General features: G+C 37.2%; 1 protein-coding gene and 1 pseudogene across 1 annotated transcript; both read right to left on the reverse strand.

Annotated features, from left to right (window-relative positions):
* Window positions 1-589: 589 nt before the first annotated feature.
* LOC106800206 (olfactory receptor 8B8-like) lies at window positions 590-1,503 on the reverse strand (annotated as a pseudogene).
* Window positions 1,504-14,551: 13,048 nt separating this feature from the next.
* LOC101398170 (olfactory receptor 8B3-like) lies at window positions 14,552-15,505 on the reverse strand. The gene has a single exon (XM_004443616.2). It carries the CDS (start codon window positions 15,482-15,484, stop codon window positions 14,552-14,554), a length of 933 nt encoding a protein of 310 aa, XP_004443673.1. The 5' UTR covers window positions 15,485-15,505.
* Between the last annotated feature and the right edge of the window lie 8,989 nt (window positions 15,506-24,494).

Below are 24,494 nucleotides of genomic sequence, written 5' to 3' on the forward strand. Positions count from 1 at the left end.
TGCTTTTCTTTTTTTTTTGTGACAGGGTATCAGCAGAAGGTTCTTGCTTGAATAATGCAAGAGCAAATGAAAAATTACCATTGAATCACTGCCTCAGTAGTCTTTACTAGTATGGAACTTCAATCCATAGATTCAAGTCAGAATTCTGACAAACTAATGCCAATCTTTATGCATTTCCTAATTCCAATATTAGCGGTGAGTGAGCAGTTCTCCTTCGCCTTTGCTTTACACAATTGTCCATTTCTAGTTCTAGTATTTTTTGTTTCTGTGATCTGTATCATTACTGGCAAGAACTGCCAAACTGTTCACTTTCAACATTTTTTCATCATCACATTTCACCATCACTTTAATAAATAATTTACTCTTAATTCATGGCAAATTCCCAATTCTGTGACCTATTTATACAGAGATAAAACCATAATCATTACATTATAAATATATACATACAAAGACTACTCTATCCTTCTCCACTTAATTGAGTGTAGCTCAATTCCTCCTTAAGACTCAGGTCTACCCTAATCTCGAGGAGCAATGGTTACCCAGATATGTGAGATATAAAACTACATGCATAGCCAGATACTATTTCTGATCAAAACTGTCTCCTACTCGGGGTGTTTCTCAGAGGGAGTTTAGTGTCTTTGTTCCTCAAGCTCTAAATTAAGTGGTTTATCAAGGAAACTGTACTGGTGTGAAAGACAAAATATATTTTTCCCTTATCCATATACACAGAAGAAGATGGTTTGAGATACATAATTGTACCTGATCCAAAGAACAGAGAAACAGCCATTATGGAGGTACGGCATGTGCTGAAACTTTGGACATACTCTCAGTGGAGCAGATGTGAAAGATGCAGAAGAGAATAAAAGCATGAAATAAATGTGGTGAGACTGGGCACGATGATTCCCACCACAATGAAAACTTCCAGCTCATTGACATGGGTGCTCAGGCAGCAGCACTGGAGCAGAGGGGGTATCGTTTAGGTTAATGGTGGTTGCTTCACAGAAAGTTGATCTGAGCATGCATCAGGTATGAGCTATGGCACAAGAAAATGCCGTCAAGTATGAACCAAGCATGAAGCTGTAACACATTTTAGAGCCATGGCCATGTTAAACAAAAGTGGAGTACAGATGGACACATAGTGATCATAAGCCACTGATGTCAGCACATAGCATTCAAAAATACCAAAAAAACACCAACACACAAAAAGTAAGCTGAATCATGCATGCTTTGTAAGAGATAATATTTTTCTTTGATATGAACTTAATCCACATTTTGTGTATAAAAGCAGAAGAATAACAATCTATAAAAGACAAATTAAACAAGAAAAAGTACATGAGGGTTTGTAGTTGTGAGTTCATCCCAGAGTTCTCAAGCCTAAATTTCCCAACACATGACTATATCCTCTATTAGAAACAGGAAGAACAGGTAAAGTTGGAGATCTAGTTGATCTGTTAATCCCAACAGAAAGAATTCAATCATGAAAGAATCATTTCCAGGAGACATTCTTCTCTAAGGGAATCTGTGTACATAGGAGAAGAAAGTTATATAGAGAACAACTCAGCATTTCCTACATACACAAAGGTGGAGTATGCCCTGGGGAAGTCTGAGACTAGCCCAATTTGGACCCGTTGAATCTCCTCTACCATTATCATGAAACTGAATGACACACTCTGCTTTATTAGAGTCTTTATAACCTAAATATAACAAAAAACATCAAAACTTAGCCTACAGTGTGAAGACCACTGATTCTATATGCAAACAATGACTTACGGAAAACCAAAAGATAAGGAGAAGCTTGGACCAGGATGGAATGTTGCTTCCTCATGTCAAAATTTCTCATTTACTTGAACCCTCTCCTCACCAATGAAAGTGGAGGCAGCGACACTATCTACCTGGTGCTGGCCTCTAATGCACATCAGACTTGTTGAGGTGGGAACCAAAACATTGTTTCTAATTCAAAACTAAGGCATCAGAGCCTAGGACAGATTAAGTTACTGCCCCATATCACAGAGTAAAAGCCATAAATGTAGAAGAGTCAGAGTTCTGTCATGTAACTGACTGATGTAATGAATTCTTTGAGCCCAATAGTGTCTTTGAGTTTCCCTGAACCCCCGTGAATAGATTCTTCTACCAATTTTACGTGAGTCTCAGGACTCAAAAATGGTAAAGAAAGTGGCATATCTTATACCCTCGGACTTCCATCTCAAAATAAGAGAGCATTAATACAAACGGAATTCAGAAACTCACCCGCCATATGCCAGAAAATCTTAGTGTTTCCTTATCACTGTTCTTACCCCCACAGTCCTGCAAGGGCAATTTCAGACTCTGAAGCTTTGGTTCATTTAGTTCTAAAAAGGTGCATCCCACACTTAATTTTGGATATGCACCATAAACCTTTCAGAACTATAGATCATAATTTCTGATTATGACTTCAGCTCACACAACCTACAGAGAAAAATAAACAGTCTTTATTATCATTTTTCCCACTTGGTAAGTCACAGAAGATTTAATGTGAGTTTAATAATATATTGTACTCAGTTATAACAGGATAGAACTTGCTCAGTCTGTTCCTGAAGGAAGAGTTTCTAGGGATAATAGGAAACTAAGGGGAAATTTACATCCAAGCCGTAATCTGTCTTTGGTTCCTTCGGGACTGTTTTTTTACTTAAGTTTTCCCTTCACTGTAGAGATTGTACATACCCCAAGGAAGATCCCAATTCCATTCTGCAAGATGGCAAAAGACGAAACTCTAGACCCCTCTACCCTCCATAAACACACTGATTTAAAAATGACTCATGTACAAATTCACTTTGTAAGAAATCCAGATACTAATTAAGAAGGACCTGCACCCAATTCGAGCATGAAATCTGTAATATTTAGGCTGTAAGGGAAATTCAACATAGCCCCTTGCTTAATACCTATCCTTGCACAAATACTTACAACTGGCACAAAACTCCCAAATTCTAGCTTCTCCTTGGGGAAAAAATGTGGTGCATAATTCATACAATGACCCGACTTCCCTTGGGACTGTCCAGAAGACTAACCTGTCTCAGAAAGCTGATGGGACACAGGACATGCATACTTTAGCTGCCCAAGGTGAGAGAGAATCAAGATGGTGATTTGGGATGGGAGTCACCACATTCCTCCCCCTGGCTCAGAACAGAGCTAGCACTTAACAGTCTATTTCTTCCCACCTCTCCCTACTTCTTCCATTTTTTTTCCCAAGAGCAGGGGAAAATATGCATTATGCATCCAATGACCTAACTTATCTGGTTCTGCCTGAGTAATTGGTTTCAGTCTCACTTGTTTTGAGCAATGATGGGGTCTTGCATGCTCTGGATGCATTGGGATCACTAAGAACAAAACAAGGCATGTTGGACTAATACAAAAGTTGAGAGGCCCTCACAGTCTCTGGCCAGGCTTATCAGTGTGAGTCTTCTCCAATACAGGGCTAGCCCATGAATATTAGGACAGGTGGTTGCTTTGCATAACATGCAGACACCAGCACAGAGGATCAAAAAAATGAAGAAACAGGGAAATATTTTCCAAAATATAACAACTTAAATCTCCACAAGCAGACCCTAGTGAAATGGAAATATATAATTTCCTTGACAGAAAATTCAAATTTAGCTGTCATAAGGATGCCTATTGTAGTCGGAGAAAAATACACTATCAAAGTGAGAATTTTAATGAGGAGATAGAAAACTTAAAATGCTAAACAAATACAATGGAGCTGGGGAATACAATTGAACTGAAAAAATCACTAGAGTGGATCAACAGCAGACTAGATTAAACAAAAGAAAGAATCATCTAACTTGAAAAAAGTTCATTGGAAGTTATTCAGTAGGAGGAGCATTCCAAAAAAAAAAATAAATAAATAATGAAGAAAGCCTAAGGGACTTATTGGACATGATTGGGTGGACCAATATACACACATTAGGAATCTCAGTAGGAGAAGAGAGTGAGAATGGTGTGGAAAGCTTATTCAAAGAAAAAGACTGTGATTAATTCTCAAATCTGTGGAAAGAAATGGACATCCAAATCCAGGAAAAAAAAAAAGTTTGTAGATAAGATCAGTCCAAAGAAATCCACACTGACACACATTATAATCAAATTACCAAAATCAAAGACAAAGATAATTTTGAAAGCAGCAAGAGTAAAGCAACTTATCACATACAATAGAACCCCCATGAGAATATCAATGGATTTTTCAGCAGAAATTTTGCAGGCCAGAAGAGAGTGGGATGATATATTCAAAGTGCTGGGAAAAGAAATGGTCAACCAAGCATACTACAACTGACAAAACTGTCCTTCAAAAGGAGAAATAAGGATTTTCTTAGACAAACAAAAGCTGAAAGAGTTCATCTCCATTATACCTGCCTTACAAAAAAGCTAAGGAGACTTCTTCATTTGAAAAGTAAGGATGCTAAACAATAACACATTAGCTTAGTAAAGTTTAAAATGAGTTGATAAAAGTAAACACATAGAAAAATACCGAATACTATATAATTGTAATCGTGGTGGGTAAATTTCTTTCAAGACTAACATAAAAGTTAGAAGTTAAAAACATTAAAAATAACTATAACTAAAAATATGTAATGGGTACGCAATACAAATAGATGTAATTATGATATAAATAACAAGGTGCAGAGGAAAATAAAAGCACAGAGTCTTTATAAGCAAATGAGATTGTTATCAACTTAAGAGAGACTGTTATAACTATAAGGTATTTTGTATAAGCCCCATGGCAACCCTAAAGAAAATTTCTATAGAAGTTATATTAAAGAAAAAGAGAAAGTAATCAGAGCAATCTGTAGCCTTTACCACTGGGAATCTGATTGTGTTGGAGAAGTTGGGGCTTGCAATAACCAGCACCGGGATGTTGGCAGACTGAGTTCCTACCTGCCCAAACAGTGCCCAAACAGTAATCCCAATCAACAGCTTTGCTGGTCTGCAGAGCCAAGACATTGGTGCAGTCTGAACAGGGAACTTGGAGGAGGGCAGGTCTGTGAGATTTGTGACCTCAAACAATGTACCTGGAGCCTGGTCTGTACTTCTTCCCAGGCAGGTGAGATAAATCATAACTGTGCCCATTGCTATGCATAGCTCTCAGCCCTGCTTGAACAGAGAACCTGGCAAGAACACCTGGAAAGCTATATAGGCCCAAAACACTCAAGCATAGAGCCCAGCAGGCAGAAATGATCACTCACAGAGCAAAGTCAGTGACCTGTTAGACCAGGGAACTTGGGGCACAGCTTGGCTTGAGTCAATTCTATGAACAAAGAGCCTTTTGGTCCTTAGAGCTGGTTCTCTCACTCTGCTCTGGCAGGGTAGCTAATCTATAACCCCATCCACTAATGGGCATACCTCCTGGCCCTGGCCAAACAGGAAGCCTGGCTGGAGTACCTGGGAAACTGCTTGGCCCAGCAGCACTTGAGCAGAAAGCTCAACCAGCAGTGACAAACCAGTCACCCCATTTGGCCAAAGCATTTGTTGCACAGATCTGCCTAATTTGATCCACAAAGAATAGATGTGCCAGCCTTGGGGCCTATATGGAAGTCCCACATGGACAAGGAAACTAATTTGTAGCCCCACTCACTGCTGAATACAGCCTTCTTCCTCCTCAAAATAAGGAACCTAACCAGAGCACACAGGAATCTGCATAGCCCATCCTATAGTCCTGCTTACAGTGGCAGTTGAATGGAGAGCAGAACCCATGGCTTTCGTGTCTGCAGAGCAAACCCAGAGACCCCATCTGACCAGAAAATTCAGTGCATAGTCTTGCCTGATATGGGTCCCCAAGCAACAAGCTATGCAGGCTTTGGAGCCTGTTCTGTTACCCCACCAGCATAAGTAATCTTATTCATAGTTTCACCTACTACTGAGTATAATACCCAGTGCTAATCGTCGAGGAAGCCTGACCAGAGAACCTAGGCAACTGCAGATGCCATCATATAATCTCTCTTGGGCAGAGAACTGAGCCGGCAGTCCTATCCAACTGTTCTCATCCAGCAGCACTCACCCCCCACAACTTCAGTGCTCAGGCAGTGACCTCATCGCCAAATAGATCCCGGTAGCAAGTCCATTTGTCCAAGGACATTATTAGCACACATGTTCAGAACTCCAAGCAGAGTGAACTGGTGAATAACTATCTTTGCCAAAGCAAACCTATAAATTCTAGAAAAGGAAACTGCTTACCCAAATGCAGAGACACCAGTGTAAGGAATCAAGGATCACAAAAAAAAAAATGTAAACATGACACCACCAAAGGAAACTAATCAAGCCACAATAATTGATCCTAAATGAATGGAGATCTATGAACTGTAAGACAAATAATTCAGAATAATCTTCTTAAGAAGTTTAGTGAACTACAAGAGTACACAGACAGACAACTAAATAAAGTTAGAGAACAGTGTATAAAAAATAATGAGGAGCTCATCAATGAAACAGAAACTATAAAAAAACAACTACACAGAGGGCCAGCCCCTGTGGCCTCGTGGTTAAGTTTCGCACACTCCATTTCAGCAGCCCAAGTTCAGTTCCCGGGTGCCAACCTACACCACTCCTCTGTCAGTGGCCATGCTGTGACAACAGCTCACACACAAAATAGAGGAAGATTGGCATCAGACTTTAGCTCAGGGTGAATCTTTCTCAGCAAAAAGAGGAAGATTGGCAACAGATGTTGGCTCAGGGCAAATCTTCCTTAGCAAAAAAAAAAAAAAATAGAAATGCTAGAGCTGAAGAGTACGATGACTGAACTCAACAGAAGAATTCAATAGAAAGCTTCAACAGCAGACTTCACCATGAAGAAGAAAGAATTAGTAGTCTAGAGTAAAGAACATTTGAAATTATTGAAACAGAGAAGCAAAAAAAAAAAAAAAAGAATGAAAAAGGGTGAAAAAAGCCTACAAGAATTATGAGACACGATGAAAAGAAACAATATCTGTATTATGGGAATCCCAGAAGGAGAAGAGAAAGAGAAAGGGATATAAGGTATATCTAAAGTAATAATAGCTGAAAACTTCCCAAACTTTGGGAGAGAAATAGACATCCAGATCCACGAGCCCAAAAGACCTCAGATAGTTTGAACTCAAACAGGGCTACATCAAGACACATTATAATTAAATTGTCAAAATTTGTCAAGATATTTGAAAGAAAGAAAGACTATTGAAAGTAGCAAGAGAAAAGAGACAAGTTACATACAAGGGAACCCCATTTGACTATGGACAGATTTCTCAACAGAAACTTCTCAAGCTTTTTAGGAGAGAATGGGAGGATATATTCAAAATATTGAAAGAAAAAAACTGTCTAACCAAGAATTCTATAGATAGCAAAGCTGTTCGTCAGAAATGAAGGGGTTATAAAGACTAAAGGCTGAGAGAGTTCATCACCACTAGACCTGTCTTACAAGATATGCTAAAATGAGTTCTTTGAGTAGAAGTAAAAGTGTGCTAGAATGGTGTCCATCATGTCTAGAGCTCAGTCACATGCCATACCTCAGTGCAAGAAAGACTAGGAAATGTATGTTCTGGAAAAAGTAGTGAACAGATAGCAATCTCTACCGCAATGGGCTAATCAAGCAGGCAGGCCTCATTTTATTGTGTGTTGCTTTATTGTGCTTCACAGATATTGCATTTTTTACAAATTGAAGGTTTGTGGCAACCCTGCTTCAAGCAAGTCTATCAGCATCATTTTTTAACAGCATTTGCTCAATTTGTGTATCTGTGTCACATTTTGGTAATTCTCACAATACTTCTAACATTTTTTATTATTATATTTGTTATGGTGATCTGTGATCAGTGATCTTTGATGTTAGTATTGTAATATTGTATTGTAATATGGGGCCCCACCAACCACACCCATAAAAGACAGTGATCTTAGTCAATAAATCTTGTGTGTGTGCTGATCCTTCCATCAGCTAGTCATTCCCCTGTCTCTGTCCCTCTCCTTGGGCTTTTGAGACACAAAAATATTGAAATTAGGCCAATTAGTAACCCTACATTCTTCTAAGGGTTCAAGTGAAAGAAAGAGTCACATGTCTCTCACTTTAAATCAAAGGCTAGAAATGATTAAGCTTAGTGAGAAAGGCATGTTGAAAACTGAGATTAGCAGAATGCTAGTTCTCTTGTGCCAAATGATTAACCAAGTTGTGAATGCAAAGAAAAATTTCTTGAATGAAATTAAAAGTGCTACTCTAGTAAACATACAAATGATAAGAAAGCAAAACAGCCTTATTTCTGATATGGAGAAAAATTGAGCAGTCTGGATAGAAGATCAAACGAGCCACAACATTCCCTTAAGCCAAAGCCTAATCCAGAGCAAGGCCCTAACTCTCCTCAATTCTGTGCAGGCTAAGAGAGGTGAGGGAGCTAGCAGAAGTTGGTTTGTGAAGTTTAAGGAAAAAAGCCATGTCCATAACATAAAAGTACAAGGTGAAGCACTGAAGTGCTGAGGTAGAAGCTGAAGCAAGTTATCCAGGAGATCTAGTTAAAATAAATAATGAAGGTGGCTACTCTAAACAGCAGATTTTTAATGTAGACAAAACAGCTTAGTTTGAAAGAAGATGCCATCTAGTACTTTCATAGCCGGAGAGAACAAGTCAATGCCTAACTTCAAAGCTTCAAAGGACAGGGAAACTTGCTTGTTAGGCGCTAAGGCAGCTGATGACTTTAAGTTGAAGCCAATGCTCATTTATCATTCTGAAAATCCTAGGGCCCTTAAGAATTTTGCTAAATCTACTCTGCCTGTGTTCTGTAAATGGGAAAACAAAGCCTAGATGACAGCACATCTGTTTACAACATAGCTTACAGAATATTTTAGGTCCACTGCTGAGAAATACTGCTCAGGAAAAAAAAAATTTGTTTCAAAATATTGCTGCTTATTTTCAGTGTACATGGTCACCAAAGAGCTCTGATGGAGATGTACAATGAGATTAATGTTGTTCTCATGTCTTCTAACACAACACCCATTCTGTAGCCCATGGATCAAGGAGTAATTTCAATTTTCAAGTCTTATTATTTAAGAAATACATTTCAGGGGCTGGCTTGGTGGCGTAGCAGTTAAGTGCATGCACTCCGCTTCGGCAGCGGGGAGTTCGTGGTCCGGATCCCAGGCATGCACTGATGCACCACTTGTCAAGCCTTGCTGTGGCGGAGTCCCATGTAAAGTAGATGTTAGCCCAGGGCCAGTCTCCCCCCAGCAAAAAAAGACGAAGATTGGCACCGGATGTTAGCTAAGGGCTAATCTTCCTCGCAAAAGAAAAGAAAAAAAGAAATACATTTCATAAGACTATAGTTGCCATAGATAGTGATTTCTCTGATGGATCTGGGCAAAGTAAATTGAAACCTTCTGGAAAGGATTCACCATTCTAGATGCCGTTAAGAATATTCATAATTCATGGGAAAAGGTCGAAGTATCAACATTAACAGGAGTTTGGAAGAAGTTGATTCCAGCCCTCATTGATGACATTAGGTAGAATCTGAAGTTTAAGTGACTGCAGACGTGGTGGAAATAGCACAAGAACTAGAATTAGAAGTGGAGCCTGAGGAGGTAACTGAATTGCTGCAATCTCATGATAAAGCTTTAATGAGTCAGGAGTTGCTTCTTCTGGATGAGCAGAGAAAGTGGTTTCTTGAGATGGAATCTACTCCTGGTGAAGATGCTGTGAAGATTGTTGAAATGACCACAAAGGATTTAGAATATTACATAAACTTAGTTGATAAAGCAGCAGCAGAATTTGAGAGGATTGACTCCAATTTTGAAAGAAGTTCTACTGTGGGCAAAATGGTATCAAACAGCATTGCATGCTACAGAGAAATCATACGTGAAAGGAAGAGTCAATCAATGTGGCAAACTTCATTGTCATCTTACATTAAGAAATTTCCACACCCACCCCAGCCTTCAGCAACCACCATCTGATCAATCAGCAACCATCAACATTGAGGCAAGAACCTCCACCAGCAAAACAATTTCAACTTGCTGAATGCTCAGATGATGGTTAGCATTTTTTAGCAACAAAGTATTTTTAAATTAAAGTATGTACATTGTCTTTTTTTTTTAGACATAATGCTATTGCACACTTAATAGACCTCAGTATAGTGTAAACATATATTTTATATGCACTGGGAAACCAAAAAGATTGTATGACTCGCTTGATTGTGATATTCGCTTTATTGCAATGGTCTAGAACTGAACCTGCAATATCTCCAAGGTATGTCTGTATTGGTGCCTATCGAATTACTTGGATGGGAAGATTAAATAAGATACTGAATGTGAAAACTTACTGCTGAATCTGAGACTTAGCAAACACCTATTAATAATGATTATTGTAGACTACCCATATGTTTTTCCATTTATTGTGTAGACCTGTATCAAATAAGAATATATTCACACATTCAAAATCAGGTAATAGAGCTGTTAGCATGAAATTTGAAAAATATTTTCTGGACACTTTTCTTATTTAAGTATTTTGCTCTTAGTTGTGTTTTCAGACATTTTCATTCACTAAAACCATTGTTCAAGTTTCACTGATTTTTCACAGTGTGGTAAATTTTGTATAATTATTAAAAAAAAAAAAACAATAATAGGTTTAGAATCAAAACACCGAAGTTCTACTCTCAGCTCTATGACTTATAAATTCGGATTTGAAACAAACCATGAACATCTCTGAGCAGTAGTTTCATCATCAATGAAATGGGAACTAGGATGCCCTTCCCCACGTACCTCACGGTTCTTCCCTGAGGAACACATAGAGGGACAGATGTGGCAGTTCAGAGAAAACTGCAACACAACACTCCTCCTAGGAGCAAATGTAAAATCCTGTGCATATCTCTGTTTTTTAAGTAGATTTTTTCAACTTTATGTGAGAGAGAGACTTAAACACCCCAGGTGATTTCACCAGCTCTCCCACTCACTGAGGGAACAGGAGTCTCTGTCTCAGAATTTAAATCTTTCACTCAGTGAGATTTTACTCTCTATGGGTGCATATTTGTATGACAGACTCTGCATATAAACCATTTATTTCATCTGATACTCAGATGAATATACAGTGAAACGTCCCAAATGCTCAAGAGAAAAACCAACTGTGCCAGACTTCGGGAAAAATACCATGTCTGTCCCCAACATAGACATTTGCTGTCATAATGAATTTTCAGGAGTAATGTGACCATATAAGACCAATTTTAGAATCTATCCACATGTAGGATGTAATTCTATTATGTTACCTTTGAAAATGTACCATTATATCAGTCTTTTACCCTGCCTTTTTGGTTTTTAATATACATCACATTGCCACACATTGCCAGGAACTTATCAGGTAAAAAAAAAAAAAAGTATTTTTTTTTAACATAAACAAATGAATGAGTGAATCAATAACTATATTCTCTGGCCAGATTCAGCAAGTACTTTCTGCAAAGCCCTGCCTCTCTGAAATTGCAACCAGGAACCATCTATCTCATTGTGCTTGCAAAGATTAAAAGTGGGTTGAATACCATGTAATTGATGTTAGGCAAGGATCTTAATAAATATAAGACTTGAAGACACTTTGTGTTTGTGTATGTGTGTATCTATGTAGGGAAGCAATGTAAAGAGGAGTGGAGAATATGGTTCAATAAAGTTGGGAGTCCAGAAATTAAAGGGATGTAGAACTCAAGACCCCTATTACTTCTACTTTCCATCAGTCATGAACCACAGTGCACCCTGATCATGTTCATTCCAAATCTGATCCTGAGCAACAATAGCAACTCCCTCAGAGAAAGTTTACAATAAATAAATTCAGGAAGTAGTCAAGGAACTTTCTTTCTGGGGCTTATCTAGGAGGATCATTTTCTGTTAAGCCTAGAAATTCGAAGCTTCCACACTGACTTAGAAGCATCTCTGTCCTGGTACATAGGCACAGGCAAAACCAACACCTTACCTGCTTGACTCTCAACCGACAATTTTAATGGAATCACAGTTTGTCTCATAACTTGTCAGTGCCATTCACATAACACAGAACAACAAAAACTACTAAGGATAACTATGCTGTGCCTGTAAAATACCTTGACTTGATTCTCTATCTTTTGAAAAAATTCCAAAAGATGAACACATAGTGCTTATTGCTAACTAAAAAGTGCTTAATTTGCTTAAGTATCAGCTAGGGTTGCTTCTATTGAAATGTTACCACTTTTAATTATTATAAACTGTATTCAAAGTATTTTCAATAACTTTTTCTAATTAGCTGAAGATAAAAATTAATTTTAAAGAACATTTATCTTTTCTGTAAGTGAAAGAGATTTAATTTGAATTTTGAGGCTCATGAAATGAAAGATTAGATACCAGATGTAAGTTGCTCTTTGGGCCACCTTAAACCATGATAAAATACATAACAGAGTACATGCAATTCTGCAATATATACAAAGATTTCCAAATAGCACAGATGTTATTTACTTGTTTACTGGTATCCAAAACTATCTTCCAATAACAAAGACAAGTTTTTCAAAAGGAAGAGTAAGTAAAAGAAAATAAAAAAATTAAAAGAATACTCCAACCAAGATCAACTATTTTCATAAGCAGAACTTGTAAAGTTAAAATGAAGCATTTTATGGTGTGGTCAGGAGATGGAACATGAATGGTCAATTCAAACCATAAGACATAGGTTAAGGAATGTCAAACAACTAAAAAACAAACCAACAAGCCAAGAAACCAGTTATACTAAATTTTAAAATACCTAAATTTTGAGTGCAGATTGGGAAAATGATAAATAGTTAATACTATTAAAGGTATCTTAGAAAATATTTGTCACTTGATACATCAAATTGAGATTTTTTAGAGTAACTTTTTTGCCTTTTTTTCCAAAAAAATAATAATCCACTATCCTTTCTAGAAAAGACATTGTCATAATTTGGTTTAGTCATCAAATGTTTCTTTCAGTTGTCATTGCTCTACCAGCTGTAATTTCAGGTTTTTGTACCTAAAAATCCACGTAGGAGTAGCACATGGGAGCCAACAAAAACAGGAATGATTTAGTTGTTCCAAGGTCCTTCAGCCCTGTTGTTTAACTTTTTTTAATATCAAATAACTTATACTTTCATTATCTAGAGAAATCTTGTGATTTCCATAACATTTCTAGGGTCTTCCAGAAAGGAGAGAGTCATAGGTGAAGATTTTCATTATCAATTATTTTCCTTTGTAAATTCCTTCTTCCTAACTTGAGATTTAATTACCCCTCACTATTTTATCTCCTGTATCTGCTGCCTTCTCTCTACTTGGAAGCCCAAATGTGGCCTCAGATTTTCCACCTTCATTCCCCAAAGCATTATTAATGTACAAACATTGTGCATTATAGTTTTTTCAAAGTTTAAGGACAGTGGGATATATTTAAAATATTCTATAGAACAGGAAGGATACAGATTCAGATTGAAATGCGATCTCTAACCATAAAGACCACTCCTCATACAGAGACCTCTTATTTATTATTTAGGTGTCTGCTGAGTCCTACTGAATGACATGTTTCTGAGCTCCTTTCTCTCCCATGCCCTGTTCTCTGAATAACGACCATTTGTAAACATTCCAAATTCAATTTTTTAATTTTGCAGAAAACGTTAACTTCCCTATTTGATCCAATTATCTGCCTGATATACTAGCCCCAAAGGCCTCCTCTTTCCCAACAAAAAGAACCATCAAATTGTTTTCCTAAACTAAAAACAAAAACAAAGTAATACCCAACCTGAGAGAAATTCATGTATCATTCTGGAACAAAGCACAATCAACTTTCAAATTAGTGATATTTTCTAATATTCCTTGCTTACTGAAACAAAAATAATAAGAATAAAGCAGACACAAAGTATACTACAAAGAATAGTTTACTTGAAACAAAAGGATGAGTTTAGACTTCTTCTTTGTGAAGTTGTGTGACTTTAAGTAAATCATCAATGACTCTGAGTTTCACTTTCCCATCCACACAATAAATATATTTTGACAATCGGTTATGTGCTGGTTTGACTGTACAAAGATAAAAAAGAAAATTCTTTGCCAAAAGAAGGTTGATACATAATGTTTACAGTAACAAAATGGATTATACTTGATAGTCTTTACAGAATCTTCAATCCCTGGCATTTAAAGACATATTCTTCCCAGTTGGAGAATGAAAGAAGGAAGTAGAAACAGAGTATCTGATTCATGCTTCTAATAGCAAGTAGCAGATAAGCACACACCCAATGACACATTGTCACTCTAGTGTTACCTCATTTGATAAATTGAAGACCATTCATCTTTTGTACAGGAAAAATGAAATTCAAAATGACAATTAAAAAAAACAGAGATAACATATTTCTTGTTTAATGTTATTACTAAACAGGAAGAAAGGTAGAGAGGATATTGTGGAAATAGTGAGGGGAACAAAAAAGCAATCTGTTCCACAAAGACTGGAAATAAACTAAGAGAGAAGACTCAAATTTCCTTTACCATGTTAAAGGAAAAATAGGACAAAAATGCTGACACTAACAACATTTTAATTAAACATACAGAATCTCTGTGTCCTGTAACTACACGCACAAAGAGATACTGTTTCTGATCAAAACTTTCTCCTACTCAGCGTTTTTCTCAGAGCAAGTTTAACATCTCTATTTCTCAAGCTATAAATTAAGGGATTCATCAAGGGAACCACATTGGTGTAAAAGACAGAAGAGATTTTTCCCTCATCCATAGACACAGAAGAAGATGGTTTGAGATACATGAATGCACCTGATCCAAAGAAGAGAGAAACAACAATTATGTGGGAACTGCATGTACCAAAGGCTTTCGACCTGCCCTCTGTGGAGCTGATGTGGAGGATGCTGGAGAGGACGAAACCATAAGAGACAAAGACGGTGACACTAGGCACAACGGCATTGATGCCCACCACAATAAAAACAATCAGTTCATTGATGTAGGTGCTTGTGCAGGAGAGCTGGAGCAGAGGGAGAATGTCACACAAATAATGGTTAATGGTGTTTGCATCATAGAAAGTCAGGCTTAGCATGCATCCAGTGTGGGCCATGGCACCAGAAAATGCCATCAAGTACGAACCAAGCATAAGACCGGAACACACTTTAGGGGACATGACAACATTATACAAAAGTGGTTTACAGATGGCCACATAGCGATCATAGGCCATTGATGTCAGTACATAGCATTCAGAAATAACAAAAAAACACGAAAAGTAAAGCTGTGTCATGCACCCCATGTAGGAGATAATATTCTTCTTGCATATGAAGTTAATCAGCATTTTGGGTGTAGAAACAGAACAATAAGAGAAATCAATGAAGGACAAATTAAAGAGCAAAAAGTACATGGGAGTATGTAGGTTTGAATTCAGCACAATTAAAATTATTATGCCCAAATTTCCCAACACAGTGACCGTATACATTACTAGAAACAAGAAGAACAGGGGAAGTTGGAGATTTGGTTTGTCTGTTAATCCCAACAGAATGAATTCTGTCACCAAGGAACCATTTCCAGGAGCCATTCTTGTCTAAGGGAAGCTGTGGATACAGAGGAAAAAGTTACACAGAGAAAAAATCAACCTTTCCCACAATATCTCCTATCACAAGAGTGGAGTATGTGCTGGGAAGGTCTGAGAATAGCTCAACCTCGAGCCGTAGAACTTGCTTTACCATTATCATAAGACTGAGTGACAAAAACTCCCTTATTAGAGTCTTTATAAGCTAAAAGCAAATGACACCAAAACTTTGCCTAGAGTATGAAGTCTTCTGCTTCCATACAATAATGACAGCTGTAAAAACCAAGGGAAAAAGGGAGAGGAAGTTAGTACTTGGTCAGAATCACCCTTCTCTCGTCTCAGCGAGAGGGTTCTTCGTTCACTTGAACCCTCTAGCTACCTGGTGCTGGCCTCTAGTGCAGATTAAACTTGGTGGGGCGAAGTGAAAACAATGTTCCTAACCTAAATCTATGGGACCAGAGTCTAAGAGAGGTTAAATTACTGCCCCGTGGCACAGAATAAAAGCCATAAATCTGGAAGTGTGAGTGTTCCATCCATGGAAAAGGAACTTACTGACTGATATAATGTCTGCTTTGAGACCCTTAATCTCTCTGAATCATTTCTGGGACCCCCTAGAGAAATACTTTTACCAATTTCACTTGAGTCTCACGACTCTTTTCTTTCCCAAATATGGGAAAGAAAGCAGCATATTTTAGATCCTTGAACTTCCATCTCAAAAAGAAGAACATTAATATAAATGGAAATCAAAAGTTCACCCTCCTTAGGCCAGAAAATCTTGGTGTCTCCTTTTCATTGTTATTACCCCGTGGTCCTGGAAGGGCAACTTCAGGCTCTGGGGTTCGCTTCCTTTGATTCTAAGAAGATGCAGCCCACCCTTAATTTCTGACTTTCCCTGGAAATCTTTCAGAATTACAGATCATAATTTCTGATTATGACTTTCAGCCCTCTCAAGCAGCAGACAAAAATAAACAATCTTTATTATTATCATTTTTGCTAGTTGGAAGAACACAGAAGACTTAATATGGGTGAAATGATATAATGCATTCAGTTATAAACAGGGCAGAAGCTTGCTCAGTCTCTTCCCCAGGGAACAGATTCTAGGTGTAATGAGGGAACTAGGAGACTGTGATTACATGGAGGACTATAATCTGTCTTTAGAGACCCAAATTTTACTTAAGTTTTCTCTTCACTGTGGGGATTGTACATCTCCCAAGGACGAGCTAAAACTAAACTCCAATTTCCTGTTCAGCAATATGGCACAAGAGGAAGTCCTAGACCCTCCTATCCTCGTGAGCACACTGATTCAAAAATGATTCATGTACAGATTCCCTTGTAATAAATTGAGATACTAGTTAAGGGAGTTTGTATGCAGTTCAAAGGTGAACGTGTCATACTGAAACTGTTAGAGAAATTCAAGTTATCCTCTTGTCTTAATACCTATCCTTGCACAGCACCTTGTGATTGGGACAAAATCCCTCATTTCCCAGCTTCTCCCTGGGGAGAGAAAGAAGTGCACTATGTGCCCAATGCCCCACCATTTTGGGTGGCTTTCCAGAAGACTGGCTTCCCGGTAGCCTGTCTCAGAAAGCTGAGGGACACAGGACACAGCATACTTTAGCTGTTCAGGGTGAGAAAGAACTAAGGTGGTGGTTTGGGCTGGAAGCCATCATAGCCCCTCCCCCTGGCTCAGTACAGAGCTAGCAATTGAAAACCACTTTCTTCCAACTTCTCCTTAGTGAAGGAGAAAAGTGCACTATGCAGGAATGACCCAACTTATATGGGGGTTGCCTGAGGTATTCACTACAGTCTTACTTGTTTTAGAGCACTGGTGGGACCTGGTACACTCTGGATGCCTGGGGGGTGACTAAGAACAAAGAAACTGGGTTAAATTAACTCAAAGTTTGAGAGGTCTTGCTAGCCTTATTGGTGTGGATCATATCCAGTACAAAGTCAGTCTATGAAAATTAGGACACGTTGTTGTTTTGTCTAATGTGCAGACACCAATGCAGAGACCATGGAAACGAAGACTCGCCAAAATATTTGCCAAAAAGGAACAAGATAAATCTCCACAAAGTGACTCTAATGCAATGGAAATAAGTGATTTACCTGACAGAGAATTCAAAATAACTATCATATTGATGCCCACTGTAGTCAGAGAACAATACAAGAACCAGGGGAAAATGTTAACAAAGGGAGAGAAAAATTAAAAATACTAAACAGTGATCATGGTATTGAAGAATACAACAACTGAAATAAAAAAAATACTAGAGGGATTCAACAGTAAACTAGATGCTAACACAAGAAAGGTTCACTGAATTTGAAAAAAGATTATTGAAAATTAATCAGGCAGAGGGGCAAAACAAATGGAATGAAAAATGGTGAAGAAAGTTTGAGAGACTTATTGGACACTGTCAAGGGGATCAATATACACATTATAGAAACCCCAGTAGTAAAAAGAGTGAGAAAAGACCAGAAAGCTTCTTCAAAGAAAAAGAAAGCCTGAAAAATTCCCAAATCATGACAATTTTCCTTTATTGTGACCTATTTGTAGAAAGATAAATCCCAAAATAATTGTGTTGTAAAGACTAAGGGTCAACTACTTATTCACTCTCCGCTTTACTTAACTGAGCCAGCCTGACTTCCATCTTCAGACTCAGGTCTATCCTGGTTCCAGGAACAGTGTTTATCCAGGATGATGAGATACAAATATTCTAACTCAGTATTCTGGGCCTCAACACAAAGTTACTGCTGAGTCTTCTCTAAATTTGAATTACAATTGTGATACCTGGTTCTGATTCAATCATTATGCTTTATAATACATTTGATGATTGAAGCACATTTTTTTCTATTGCTAAATATTTCCATCTTTCTGTTATTTTATTGAGGTATCATTGGTTTATAACATTATATAAAATTCAGGTGTATGGCATTGTATTTCAGTTTCTGCGTAGACTATGTCATGTTCACCACCCAAAGACCAATTGCCATCCATAACCTTGTACATGTGACCTATTACCCATTTGCCCTCCTCCCTCTGCTCTTTCCCTCTGGTAACCACCAATCTTTTCTCTGTGTCTATGTGTTTGTTTATTGTTGTTGTTGTTTTTATGTCCCACATATGAGTGAAATCATATAGTATTTTATTTCTCTATCTGATTTATTTTGCTTAGCATAAGATCCCCAAGGTCTATTCATGTGGTCGCAAATGGCAAGATTTCATATTTTTATGACTGAGTAGTACTCCATTGTGTATATATACCACATCTTCTTTATCTATTCATCCATTGACGGGCACTTAGTTTATTTCCAAGTCTTGCTATTCTGAATAATTGTGCAATGAACATAGGGGTTCATATATTTTTATACATTCATGTTTTCATGTTCTTTGGATAAGTACCCAGAAGTGGAATAGCTGGATCATATGGTAGCTCTACTCTTAATTTTTTGAGGAATATCCATATTCTCTTCTATAGTAGCTGCACTGGTTTACTTTCCCACCTGAAGTGTATGATTGTTCCCTTTTCTCCACATGCTCTCCAACACGTTTTATTTCTGCTCATTTTAATAATACCCATTCTGATGGGTGTGAGGTTATATCTCATTGTAGTTTTGATTTGCATTTCCCAAATAATTAGTGATGTTGTACATCTTTTGATGTGCCCGATGACCATTTGTATATTATCTTTGGTGAAAAGTCTATTCAGACTCTGTTCTCCTTTTCTAATTGGGTTGTTTGTTTTTTTGTCAATGAGTTGTATGAGTTCTTTTTATATTTTGGGTATTTTTTTTTTTCCCCCCAAAGCCCCAGTGGATAGTTGTATGTCGTAGCTGCACATCCTTCTAGTTGCTGTATGCGGGACTCGGCCTCAGGATGAATGGAGAAGTGGTGCCTCGATGCGCACCCGGGATCCGAACCCGGGCCACCAGCATCGCAGCGCGCGCACTTAACCACCAAGCCACAGGGCCGGCCCTATATTTTGGGTATTAATCCCTTATTGGATATATGATTTGCAGGTTTCTTCTCCCAATTGTTAGGATGCCTTTTTGTTTTGTTGATGGTTTCCTTTGCTGTGAAGAAGACTTTTAGTTTGATGTAGTCCGATTGTTTATTTTTTCTTTTGTTTTCCTTGCCTGGTGAGACATGATAGTCAAAAGAATACTGCAAAGACAAATGACGAAGAGTGTACTCCCTATATTTTCTTCTAGAAGTTTTATGGTTTCAGGTCTTACATTCAAGTCTTTAATCCATTTTGAGTTATTTTTATGGATGGTGTAAAATAATGGTCTACTTTCACTCTTTTATATGTGGCTGTACAATTTTCCCAACACCATTTGTTGAAGAGACTTTCCTTTCTCCATTGTATGTTCTTGGATCCCTCACCAAAAATTAGCTGTCCATACTTGGGTGAGTTTATTTCTTGGCTATTGATTCTATTCCATTAATCTGTGTGGCTGTTTTTGTGCCAGTACCATGCTGTTTTGATTACTATACCTTGTAGTATATTTTGATATGAGGGAGTGTGATACCTCCAGCTTTGTACTTTTTTCTCAGGATTGCTTTGGCTATTGGGGGTCTTTGTTTTTCCATATAAATTTTAGGATTCTTTGTTCTATTTCCATGAAAAATGTCATTGGGAGTTTGATGAAGATTGCATTGAACCTGTAGATTGCTTTTGGAAGTGTGGACATCTTAACTATGCTAATTCTTCCAATCCATGAGCATGGAATATCTTTCCATTTCTTTATGTCTTCAATTTCTTTCCACAAAGGTTTACAGTTTTCAGTGTACACGTCTTTTATCTCCTTGGTTAAATTCATTTCTAGATATTTTATTCTTTACGTTTTGATTATTAATAGAATTGTATTCTTAATTTCTCTTTCTAGTATTTTGCAGTTACTGTATAGAAACATAACTGATTTTTGTATGTTGATTTTGTATCCTGCAACTTTACTGTGTTCATTTATTATTTCTAATAGTTTTTTTATGTATTCTTTAGGGTTTTCTACATGTAAAATCAAGTCAAGTGCAAATAGTGACAGTTTTATTTCTTTGTTTCCAGTTTGGATCCCCTTTGTTTCTTTTTCTTGCCTGATTGCTCTGGCTAGGACTTCCAATACTATGTTAAATAAGAGTGAAAGAAGTGGGCATCCTTATCTTTTTCCTGTTCTTAAAGGGATAGCTTTCAGTTTTTCACTGATGAGCATGATTTTAGCTGTGAGTTAGTCATATGTGGCCTTTATTATGTTGAGGTACTTTCCTTTCATACCCATTTTATTCATAGTTTTTATCATAAATGGATGTTGTATCTTCTTGAATGCTTTCTCTGCATCTATTGAGATGATTGTGTGATATTTATTCTTCATTTTGTTAATGGGGTGTATCACATCAATTGATTTGTGGATGTTAAACCCTCCCTGCATCCCTAGAATAAATCCCACTTGATCATGTTGTATGATCTTTTTAGTGTATTGTTGTATTCTATTTGCTAGTATTTTGTTGAGGATATTTGCCTCTATGTTCATCAGTGATATCTGTCTGTCATTTTCTTTCTTTGTGTTGTCCTTGTCTGATATTTGTACTGGTGTAATATTGGTCTCGTAGATTTAGTTGGGAAGTATCACCTCCTTTTCAGTTTTTTGGAAGAGTTTGAGAAGGAGAGGTAGGAAATCTTTGAATGTTTGATAGAATTCACAAGTGAAGCCATCTGGTCCTGGACTTTTCACTTTTGGGAGGTTTTTGATTGCTGTTTTGATCTCATTACTAGTGATTGGTCTATTCAAATTCCCTATACCTTCTTGATTCAGTTTTGGAAGGTTGTATGATTCTAAGAAGTTATCCATTTCTTCTAGATTATCCAATTTGTTGGTGCATAGGTTTTCATAGTAGTCTCTTATAGTTCTTTGTATTTCTGTGGTTTCCATTGTAATTTCTCCTCTTTCACTTATGAATTTATTTATTTGAGACTTCTCGCTTTTTCTTGGTGAGTCTAGCAAAAGGTTTGTTAATTTTGTTTATATTTTCAAAGAACCAGCTCTTACTTTCATTGATTTTTTTCTATTGTTTTTGTCTCTATTTCATTTATTTCTGTTCTGATTTTTATTATCTCTTTCTTGCTACTGGCTTTGAGCTTTGTTCTTTTTCTAGTTCCTTTAGGTGTACTGTTAGATTGTTTACTTGAGATTTTTCTTGTTTGTTGATGTAGGCCTGTAATGCTATAAACTTCCTGCTTAGTACTACTCTTTCTGTATCCCATAAATTTTGGCATGTGGTATTTTCATTTTAATTTTCTCTAGGTATTTTTTTTTTCTCATTAGATTTCTTCATTGACCCAATAGTTGTCCAGTGCCATTTTGTTTAATCTCCATCTTTGTGTATTTTCTAGTTTTCTTCTTGTAATTGATTTGTAGTTTCATACAATTGTGGTCAGAAAAGACACTTGGTATTATTTCAACATTCCTAAATTTATTGAGACTTGGGTTCTGGCCTAATATGTGTTCTATCCTTGTGAATGTTCCATGTGTATATGAAAAGAATGTGTATTCTGCAGTTTGGGGATGGAATGTTCTATATTTATCTACTAAGCTCATCTCACCTAATGTGTCATTTAAGGCCAATGTTTCCTTATTGATCTTCTGTTTGGATCATCTATCCATTGATGTAAGTGGAGTTTTAAAATCTCCTACTATTATTATGTTACTGCCAATTTCTCCTTTTATGTCTGTCAATAATTGCTTTATTAATGTTCTTTTTGGATTGTTGCCTTTATCATTAAGTAATGCCCTTCTTTGTCTTTTGTTCCAGTTTATGTTTTAAAATCTATTTTGTCTGATATAAGTGTTGCTACCCTGGCTTTCTTTGCCTTGCCATTTGTGTAGAATGTCTTTTTCTATCCTGTCACTTTCAGTTTGTAAGTGTCTTTAGGTCTGAAGTGTGTCTCTTGTATACAGTATACCTAAGGGTCTTGTTTTTTTAATCCGTTCAGTCACTCTGTGTCTTTTGGTGGAGCATTTAGTCCATTTATACTTAAAGTAACTATCAATGAGTATGTACTTATTGCCATTTCTTTCGTTCTTTCTGGATGTTTTTGCAGTTCTTCTCTGTTCCTTCTTTCTCTTGTACCGTTCCTTTGTGGTTTGATGGCTTTCATTAACGTTATGTTTGGGTTTCTTTCTCTTCATTTTTTGTGTATTTATTATAGGTTTTTGTTTTGTGGTTACCATGAGGTTCATATATAATAACTTATGTAAATAGAAATTTACGTTATGTTGATGGTCTCTTAAGTTTGACCTCTTACTAGCAGCCCTACACTTTTACTCTGCCTTCCATGTCTTATCTTTTTATATATTTTACCTCTTTCATTTTTGTGTACCCCTTAACCTCTTATCATAGACATGGATAATTTTAGTGCTTTTGTGTTTTGAACTTCATACTTGCTTTATTGGTGGATGATCCAATATCTTTACTGTATATTTGTCTTTACCAGTGATATCTTTTCTTTGATAATTTTCGTATTTCTATTTGTGACCTTTTCTTTTCCACTTAAATAAGTTACTTTAACGTTTCTCATATGGCCAGTTTAGTGGTGATGCACTCCTTTTGTTTTTCCTAGTTTGGAAATCTCTTTATCTCTCCTTCCATTCTGAGTGTTAACCTTGCTTGGTAGGTTATTCTTTTTTTTTTTTTTTTTTTTTTTAAAGATTTTATTTATTTTATTTTTTCCCCCCAAAGCTCCAGTAGATAGTTGTATGTCATAGCTGCACATCCTTCTAGTTGCTGTATGTGGGACTCGGCCTCAGGATGGACGGAGAAGTGGTGCCTCGATGCGCACCTGGGATCTGAACCCGGGCCACCAGCATCGCAGCGCGCGCACTTAACCACCAAGCCACAGGGCCGGCCTGGTAGGTTATTCTTGATTGTAAGTTTTTTCCTTTCAGCACTTTGAATATACCATGCCAATCCCTTCTAGCTTGTAAGGTTTCTTCTGAGAAATCAGCTGATATCCATATGGGGTTTCCTTTGTTTGTAAATTGTTGCCTTTCTCTTGCAGCTTTTAGGATTCTCTCTTTATCTTTAATTCTGGACATTTTATTATAATGTGTCTTGATACGGGTCTCTTTGGTTTTATCTTGTTTGGTGCTGTCTGTGCTTCCTGTATCTGGATGTTTGTTTCCTTGCTTAGGTTAGGAAAGGTTTCAGCTACTGTTTCTTTAAACAGGTTCTCTGACCCTTTGTCTTTCTCTTCTCCTTCTGGGACACCTATAATACAGAAGTTAGTACTCTTGATTTTGTCCCAGAGCTCCTTTAGACTGTCCTTGTTCTTTTTAATTCTTTTTTCTGTTCAGATTGGGTGATTTCCCAGTCTACTTTTTCATCCAGGTCACTGATCCATTCTTCTGTGTCATCTACTTTGCTGTTGTTTCCCTCTACCGAATTTTTCATTTCCATTATTATATTCCTCAATTCTGATTGGTTCTTTTTTCTTTTTTTTGGCTTCAGGAAGATTGTCCCTGAGCTAACATCTATGCCAATCTTCCTCTATTTTGTATGTGGGATGCTGCCATGGCATGGCTTGATGAACAGTGTGTAGGTCTGTGCCTGGGATCCAAACCTGCAAACCCCAGCCCACTGAAGAGTAGTGCACAAACTTCACCACTATGCTGCAGAGCTGGCTCTGAATGGTTCTTTATCATATTTTCCAGCTACATGAAATGTGTCAGTGTAACAGAGAAAGTGAATGGTCACACAGGGATCATGGATACCATACTGAGGAGCATAGCATAACACCAGACAGTAATCCTTCTCTATGTAATTTGCTCACCATTATAACCCAAGGACCCAGCACAAAGCTCTATGCATAACAGGAAGATAAGTATTTTTGAATTAACAAATGAATGAATGAATGATTTTACCAGTCTTGGGCCATAGCAAGAATTCAGTTTTTTCTAAGTAGGGTAACCACAAGACTCAGTTTTCCAGGCACAATCTTTGTTTATACCTGTTGTTATTATAATTATT

The sequence above is a fragment of the Ceratotherium simum genome, chromosome 7, assembly GCF_057802395.1.
Source record: "Ceratotherium simum simum isolate JZ-2026a chromosome 7, ASM5780239v1, whole genome shotgun sequence".
Lineage (NCBI taxonomy): Eukaryota > Metazoa > Chordata > Mammalia > Perissodactyla > Rhinocerotidae > Ceratotherium > Ceratotherium simum.